Raw genomic sequence first — 9,524 nt, forward strand, 5'->3', positions numbered from 1 at the left:
TTCAAATAGATATGCCTAAGTAAACAAAATACTAGTAGGGGATTTTATATTTTTTGTGGAACCACCCAAGGGCGCACGGATGACAATGTCAGTGTCTAATGCATTGTTACGTTTCAAAAAGGTTGCCCCAAACATATTCGGGAATATTACTGATGCACACACTCGAGCTCCCTTTTGCTCCCCAATTACAGGTGAGGGACCTATCTCGCACACAGGGATTTTCTGAAGATGGTAATGGACAGAACTCTAATTACATTCAACTAAACATTTATTTTATTTATTTTGCGGACGGTTTGAAATACATGTAATAGCGTCTTTCGCTATTTCCTGTTGCCGTTTGTATGTTTTGTTCCATCAGGGGACTCGATAAACGCCACTCCACTTGTATACCTATCATGTTGTTAATTTTGAATTTACCTCCCCCAAGTAAATTCAAAATTTACGTCATGATGTACCGGAGATTTAGTATTATTTTTTAAAACTCTTTATCTTCTTTTATAATTTTAAGTCTGAATATGTATTACGTAAATCTACATAAAATTGAACTGCTGTCCGGTTCGCCGTAACGTCATAAAACGTCGCCATTTTCCGTGTGTTGTTTACTACTTTCCCATTAATTTACATTGCTCAGAAAAATTGCATGCAGAAAATTAGGCAAATGCTTTGAAATATTCAAAATGACGACATAATAGATAGTGAATTAAAATATGATACTTATCAATTTAATACTTTTATTTCGAAATTTTTATAATATTCGCATGTTCTATGACGAAATCCTGATTTTTTCAAGTCTAATGGAATCCTTATTTTTGTCTTTATCTTATGAAAAAAAAAGATTTACTCAAATATGATTGAAAAACATTTGCTTTAAACTTCAGCTTCGTTTGCGGCCGCATTAAAAATGTCTTTTCCACGATTTAACCGAAAACCCTCTAATTTTACAAAAACGTCAAATATCAAGGATTCCTTTCGAATCTCTGCTAAGAGTAACAGTTGGTAAATATATATGTAGGGGTAATGCAGATGTGCAACTAATGCAGGCGCTGATCCAGGAATCCAGGGGTGGGGTGGGGGTGGGGGGTTCCAAATCAACTCCAACATCTGTTAGACTCGGAAATTATTTGACAAGCTATTGAAGGGGTTTTGCCTTGGGGTAATTTTTTGTTATTTCTGAAGTTCTGAGGACAGAAAGAATTATGGCATGGCAAACGTTGCAATATTCGATCTTTTCCATTTACATTGTATAATTTTCCATTTGTATTGTACAATTTTTATTTGTATTGTATGAAATACGGATAAAACGAACAGTAATCAAGCTCAAAAGTCCATTCAAACAATACAAATCGGGAGCAGAGCAAACACGGACCTCTAAAAGCATCAGAGGTGATATGGTGCCATGGAGGAGTAAGCATCCCCTCTTGACTGGTCACACCCGCCTAGTGCTCCTTGTTATGATCGGGCAAACGGAAAAATCCGTAGACAATTCAGTGTGTAAATAATGACCTAACAATTAGAATGAAAAACGTCAGTCAGCACTCGACTTGAAGATAGATTATAAAATGAAAAATTATACAAAACAAATGGAAAATCATACAATGCAAATGGAAAATTATAGAATACAAATGGAAAATTATTGAATACAAATAAAAATTATACAAAACAAATAATAAATTATACAATACAAATGGAAAAGATTGAATATTGGAACATATGACATGCCAACAATGAACAAAATAAAGCTCCGATTATATTGAAATCAGCATCATGTTTAAAATTAGTATTAATGAATATACGTAGCATTAATAAGGCAAAACAATTGTGTCAAGGAATATTGTTTTACACAAACTTATATGTATGTCGGCAGGATCACTCTACATGGAAAGAAGATTGGAAAATGCACCACTTTCATGCGATGATTAGAATCCACGTAATCAGTCTGTATAACTAGTCAGCCCATACAAATTGGGGCTGACTAGTTATAATTATTTTGCCGATATACATCATGTATAGCATACTATAAAAATCACGAATGTGTCCTCTGAAATTGACGTCTGATGACCTTTTTTTCTCGACTTATCACGGAATTTTTGTTTGGTAGTCCCCCCCCCCCCCTCCATAACTGAAATTGCTTCCAAAGGGCCTGCTAGTACTTGATTGTAACCAATTCTTAAACTTCTAGGCCTCACAGTTCATAACAAATTATTTTTTCATATAACCTTTCAAAAATTGACCTTATTTTTCCCCACAAAAGCTATCAAAGAAATTTGTATCTTAGTATAGTCTACTTATGTACCAAGTCTTATTGTTGAAATTGGACCAAAACTGTAAGAAAAGTAGTTTTTTGAAAAGAATTTACAGAGATGGACAGATAAATGGATGGATGAGGGATACCTTACTAATGTATCTTTTACCAGCAGAGCTAATAAGAAATGTACATTGGAAGTATAGCAAATTTGACCAGCCATAAAAAAGCAGTCATTTCTACATGTCAAACTTAGTTGACAGAATTCGGGCCAATGTTATAAAATAATCTGTAAAATATTGCATAAATTTCATAACTATAGAAATTTAAATATAGGAAAAATTTAAAAAAAAAAAGATAAATCTTCACTTTCAATTCATTTTATTACAAAAGAAAAAAGGCAACTTCATAATAAATGCAAATCGGCAACTCATTCATACTCGACTCAAGCCATATTTAGATCAGCAAGTCAGAATTTCACTTTAGCCATATCTAAATCATTATTCAGACAAATTAATACAAGGAATATAATACCTAATAATGAGTTTACACTTTAAATTGTGTTTGTAAATACCAAAAAATATGAACTTCAAAAATTTCGTGTAAAGTGATGGACCACTAACACTGTTTACGTTATAACAATCACTGCATCAGGAGTGCACCTGCTGCATAACTGACCGATGAATCACTGTTCTTCTTACAGCGACTGGACTGGGCATAGTTCATGAACTTAAAGGACATTCTGTGACCATTTCCGTTTCTTCGTAGAACATCTATTGCCTGAAAACCAGTATTCATATTTCATAAAATTTTAAATTATTTTTTTAATAAATAAAGATCATTCAATATTCATAAGGTTTATCAAACAGTTGGGAAACTAAATGAATCAATTAAAACTGAATTGAAATGTGTTAAAAAGCCAGTAAAACTTACATTTAAGAGAACAACTATAGGGTATCTGCCACATATAGTGTTTTCATAATCTTTTAGATACTGAGAAAATTTAACAGGGTCCATTTGTTCTATTGCATTCATTCCCTGCAAATAAAAGCACAAGACACCAAGAAAATCAAGATATTCCTTGAAAAATGCATGTTATATGTTAATCTAAATACAGTGTAATGATATTAATATCAGTTTAAATGCAGAAAATTTAAGAACTCAGCACCAGGTACATTGAAATCAATTATTAATTATTCATTAAAGCTTAATCCAAAGATAGCATACAAATGAATATATACATGGTATATTTCCATTTATTTAATTATACTTTATGTCATGAAATGATCAGCAAGTTTCTAACCATTTTATCTAAGGCCTCAATGGATTGCCAGATGTCACCGAAGGACTTGTCATAGAATGTATAACGGAATCGTTGTCCCCAGTGACAAAAATCAGAGGATATCACAAACAAATTGGCAGGATCCACCAGATACTGGCTAAATATAGACCCATATAGCTTCTCCTTGTCTAAGGACAGGGAACCAACCAAAACTGGTACCACTGTGAACTGCCCACGTTTGCTGCAATAGTATCACATGGAATTATCTTTACTTAACCACATAACAAGGATTTCCGAAATTAATTTGCTGTTTTTTTTAATTTTGTTAATGTTATATGGCAGATTTCTCTGTTGTTCATCTGATCATTGTATCTTTTCATTCTGTTGATTCATTAATTCAATTAGATCTTCAGCTCTAATTAAGTACATGTACTTCAAAAAATGAAGTATATTCTATTTACCTGATTTCATCCTTGCATTGAACAACAGTCTTGAAGATGATAGTAATGCTTTTAAAAGGCATTTTAACAAATTTATTGAAAAACTGTACCAACCTCTCCATAACCTTGGCAATATATGGTAACTGCATCTCTATACTATGTTCATCTTCGTCTGTGCTCATTTTCATTTTCTCGAAAGCATTTGTGGCATATAATTCCTCATTTACTGTAGAAAAGAAAAAAATACAAAATCCTACAGACAAACTTCTATTATTTAATTGTCCAGCATGTATGATTAAACATACACTAGTTAAATGCAGGTATACTAGCATTTTAACTTGGTTCCATGATTACACATATCTTTGTACATGTACACATACTTTTCATCATTTTATACTGTTTTTTTTTTTTTTTTTAGATTTTATGAAGTCAAATTTACCACAGGCGGTTACAAATTCATTGATATATCTTTTGCTTTGATTTTCACACCTACTTTTTTGGTCTATAATTAGATCGTACAGTGGAGTCTGGTAAGTAGAAGTATCGGTGAGGGCACAACCAGATAGACGGACATGGTGGGATGGTCCAAGAACAAAAACTCTCTTTCTGAAAGTACAAAAAAAGAATTCATCACAGATATTATTTTTGTGAGAGTTCACAATAAGACGACATTTTGATTATAAATTCTTTTCATATGGAATGATTGTACCTTGTCAGTAAAATAGAACTTTGAAATAACATAAAACAAAAACTGAGAATAAAGTGTGAAACATATTTTATTTACACCTGAAACTTTAAGATTAACTTTAACACGTAGTATAATGAAGAATATATTTCCTTTCACAGTAAAATACAAGAACAATGTTCATCAATTCCATATGTGTATTTTGATGCTACGAGTTCTTTATCATGCAGTTCAGCTTCAATCTTACAGCTGTAAGGAGTAAGGAGTTTCAATGGTCTATAATTACCAGTACATGTACTAATTATGGTTGCTAAAAGACCCCAATCTTAATTCAAAATAGGTTTCTTTTTCCCAACTTTATAGTGTCATTTTCCTAAATTGTCATTACTAATAAAAATGACAACAAAACACCACAAAACCAAACTGTAAGGATATTAAAAAAAAAATTGTCAATTTTCCCAATTTTCCTCACAACATTGCTAATTTTCCAATTTTAATGGCCCTGGCCCTGTACCAAAAAGTGGTGTGAAAGTCATGGCAGTTTACTTACATGACGGTTGGATTAACAGTCGGTTTATTTAAATGATGGTTGGATTAACAGTTGGTTTACTTACATGTTGGTTGAATTAACAGTCGGTTTACTTACATGACAGTTGGATTAACAGTCGGTTTACTTACATGACGGTTGGATTAAAAGTCAGTTTATTTAAATGATGGTTAGATTAACAGTTGGTTTACTTACATGATGGTTGGATCAATCTGTCCATAGGCATGACCACCACACGCTCCACAGTAGTAGTAACCTGCATGGCTAAAAAAGACAGCAAACTTTATACTACCTTCTTCATTTCATGTATACAGTCTAAGTCAGAGAATCTAAATAGAATTTGGACATTCACATATTCATTCTTCTTTCTGTACTGATTACTACTGTTAATCATTAACCTGTGAATTGGTAAAATAACTTTCCACTTCTTTTTTCATTTTTTGATAAGTGTAAACATGGTTCCATTTTGCCTATTTAAATAAAGATAATCTGCTCTTTACCCTCAAGGAACAGAGGTAAAATTATGAAATGTTATTTTTTTTATACCGCAATCAGAGTTTCAGGGCATATAGATTTTGGTCTGTCTATCTGTCTGTTTGACCTACTCAAGAAGCAACCTTTAACCTTGCCCATTACTTCGGAAAGGTTGGCACTAGGGCTGGAGCTTTCATATTTAATAGGTGTATTTCTATTGACAAGGCCTTTCTTTGAGTACCAACATTTTTGACCTCAGGACCATGGTGATTGACCTACTTTTTGAAAACTTTAACATTGGCCATAACTTCTGAATGGTTGGTGCCAGGGCTTTCTTATTTCATATTTGTATTCCTTGTGACAAGACCTTTCCTTGGGTACTATTATTTTTTTTTTCTTATGACCTTATATTGATCTGGGGGTTTTACCTACTTTTGAAAAACTTTCACCTTGGCTATGAGCTGCCATACAGGGGTGTCAGTGTTTCACAAACACATCTTTTTTACCAAAGATTTTGTTTTGATTGTATGTTGTTTAACATCCCATTTGAGAATTTTTCACTCATATACAGACGTCACCATATGCCAGTCAAGGGTTTCAAATTTAGACCTATACCAGGCACTCAGGGCCACTGAACAGAGAGGGTTCTTTATCGTGCCAATGCTTACCATGACACGGGACCTTGCGGTTTTTAAGGTCTCAACTGAAAGACCTGTACCTTTCAATTCTCATGCTAGGTGCTTGGCAAAGGAACAGTCACTACCTATGTTTACATCTTGGGTTTGACACAGCACAGCGAACAAGAACTGAAACGGTCATCCCAATCACTAAGAGCATGCCCTGGCTATTGAGACCAGTGGTTTTGTTTTGAAATATTTATGAATCAAGTTAATTAGCTTAATTAAATAATATATTGAAGGACATTATGATTAAACTTGAAAGAAGGGCACTGCTTTAAAAGATTCATGACCCATGAGATTCCATTGGCTTGTTTGCTTTCATATTATAACATACTGTCATAATAGTGAGCACAGCAAGTAGAACAAAGCACTGCTGGCAAAGCAAGATCTACATGTATAGACTAACATGTAAAATCAGAAGAAATTTGGAATGAAATTTGTACATTTATCAGGCAAATCTTTGTGTGAAACCTTTCCAGAATTCTTTTCCTACCATGATCCCATGTGATAATGGTATGTAACAAGAAAGGAGAAAATAAATTGCAATTGCATCAACTCTACTGTGACAATGCCTTTCGCTAAAAAAAATTAAACAAGGCGTGTTTAAACGCCCTTATGGACATACAACTTACATAAGATGTCCTGTGACCTCAGAGTCTAGACAGTGTCTTGTGTAGTTTGAATTTTGAAGAGGCAGATTAAAGTTACATGGTACAACTGTGCTCACTCCAACGGTCACATCATAAAATATATCATTTCCAATGGCAGTATAATTGGCATAATATTTCCGACGGAAGTTGATCAAATACCAAGAATTATATATTAATTTTTACATTATCTTTATCTATCATAATCTTTTGAAACACCTTTCTGAATAGTTGCTGGATAAACAGATATATAATTCAATTAATTTTTTTTTTCATTAAGAAAATCTTACGGGGCAATGATGGCTCTTGCTGGGGAATAAGACGGAGTAGCTTTAGACAGCCACTCTTCCAACTGATTGCTCAACTCTCTCCCTGAAAAAAAAAAAAAAACTCATTGATTGAACCTGATACAAAAGTAGAAATGGACAAGAAGTCAAATTTACAAACAAAATATAAAAATGGACGTTCTGAAATACGAAAACAATATGTCTTCTAGTCCATGTCATTAATCATTCATTGTTCTTCACGGAAAACATGTAAAAGTTTGCACAAGAAATGAAGCCCTCGTCTTAAACCATGGAAAATAAGGTAAAAGACTTACCATCATTTGTATACCAGCTTCCTGCATGGGTGGCCCGCCTTGTTTTTGACATATTAAAACCTATGGTTTAAAAATTTGCAAATTAATTTCCCCCAATATTTACTTCTTTTGTTTACGAATATTTAGCAAGAATTTTCAACATTAATAAAACGTATGCCGATCCCGACGTCTTTTAAGGATAAAAACAAAAATGCTTGGATTGATCATAGATCTAAAGCAAATTTTGCTTTAGGTCTATGGATTGATATATTGTTGACTGATTTTGAAAAGAAATGACATAAATAATAAATCCCTAAAATACAAAGAAATCTTAGGTTTTCTTCTATGCGACTTTGTGTCGTTTTTTTTTTTTTTATGTAAGTCTATACAAAATTTTGCACAGATTTTTAACATCTTGACAAAATCTTACAAATTTCTCCCACTTTACCTGGCAAACATTATTCAGGTTACCTATTTGAATATGAATTTAGAAGAAATATTGCTGATTTCTGAAAAAAGTTTGTTCTTTTATCTTTTATTTATCCTTTATGGTGGCATATTTCTGCCCTAACCCCCCCCCCCCCCCCACTTGTCAGATAATAATGTTGATTTGTTAGATCTTTTTGTTGTCTTGTCAGATAATTATGTCGACTTGTCAGATCTTTTTGTTAATTTGTCATTATTCACGTGTTTAAATATTCAACATGAAAATGTGCCCATGCCCAGTTTAGGCCATCAGTTGACAACATATTTTTCTGACAAGTCGACATAAGTATTTGACAGATCAGGTACGTGCATTTTAGTATCGTTTTTGAAAGGGGGCCCGCCAGAAAAAAATTGACAACTTACCGAAAAAAAGTTATCTTTGACAAGCAAAGAAAAAAAATGTGTGTGTCTGTGTATGTGTTAGGCTCCAACTTTTTTTCACAGCCAAATTTTATTTATACATAATCACATTATTATGATTTAACTATACCGCAACAAAAAGTTGGGGGGGGGGGGGCTAAGCATTTCAATGAACACTTTCGACAGTAAAAGGTTTTCTTTGCAAAAATGAGGGAGGAGGCCTCCGCCCACCCTCATACTACGTGCCTGCAGATCTAGGTGGAGAAAATGGGGTGGGGGTCAAGTGACCCCCCTAGGATGTAGTTTTATTTTACGTTCTTACAAGTAACCTAAGAATAACAGGAATGACTTTGGACCCCCCCCCTGGAGGGGGGGGGGGAGAGATGGACCCTTCCTCAGTCATTCCAGATTCCTAAAATATATAATTTACGAGGGGTTATCAAAAAGTTCGTGGACTGATGCGATAAAATTAATACTATGTAGTTTATGTTTACAAAATTTGTAAGGAACATTAAACAACAAAAGTTTATATTAACAATTATATAGAATCAGAAAGATTACAGTATACTATTGTAAAATAGATGCATTCAAGTTTGGTCAGGGTGCTTTAATTTAAAATGGACCTACTTCAAAAACTTAAAAATTTCTGGCCACTCATTCAAAAACAAATATGCATGACAGATGCAACTATGTGAATTTTTACCTTAGTATATCATTCATGAAAGTCAAGGGCTCTACTTATTTGGGTGTGGATCGACCCCAAAAATCTTCATGTTACTGGAAAATACACGTCAAAAACAGCATCTGGGGAATGAAAAGTTAATTTAAAAATTAATAACAGATCCATCTAAATACATGTACACATCTTCCTATCTCTGCTTCAGCTATTAAACCTCTGAAAAAAGAAGAGTGTGTTCATACGAAAAGATAGAGCGTGTATGGGAGGCATTTTAATTCCCCTCTTTCCTTTAAGAACCAGTAAAAATATATCGATCTTTTTTTCTGTTTTGAATTCTTTCGCAATCAAACAGGGCTTTAAACCTCATAGAGATTTATTTACACATGGTTAAGTTTGATCTACATAAACAGAACTGGAGAGAC

The 9,524-nt window shown here is 33.4% G+C and overlaps 1 protein-coding gene across 1 annotated transcript; it reads right to left on the reverse strand.

Annotated features, from left to right (window-relative positions):
* Nucleotides 1-2,606: 2,606 nt before the first annotated feature.
* Nucleotides 2,607-7,746, reverse strand: LOC133201747 (protein MEMO1-like). Its single transcript, XM_061337541.1, has 8 exons — nucleotides 7,599-7,746; nucleotides 7,288-7,369; nucleotides 5,392-5,460; nucleotides 4,458-4,570; nucleotides 4,079-4,190; nucleotides 3,546-3,765; nucleotides 3,176-3,280; nucleotides 2,607-3,022 (listed from the first exon to the last, which is right to left on the reverse strand). The coding sequence occupies exons 1-8, from the start codon at nucleotides 7,648-7,650 to the stop codon at nucleotides 2,885-2,887; spliced, it is 891 nt and encodes a 296-aa protein (XP_061193525.1). The 5' UTR covers nucleotides 7,651-7,746; the 3' UTR covers nucleotides 2,607-2,884.
* Between the last annotated feature and the right edge of the window lie 1,778 nt (nucleotides 7,747-9,524).

Source organism: Saccostrea echinata, unplaced genomic scaffold (genome assembly GCF_033153115.1).
Source record: "Saccostrea echinata isolate AGI-Se365-2 ecotype Australia unplaced genomic scaffold, CSIRO_AGI_Sech_v1 ptg000002l, whole genome shotgun sequence".
NCBI classification, from domain to species: domain Eukaryota; kingdom Metazoa; phylum Mollusca; class Bivalvia; order Ostreida; family Ostreidae; genus Saccostrea; species Saccostrea echinata.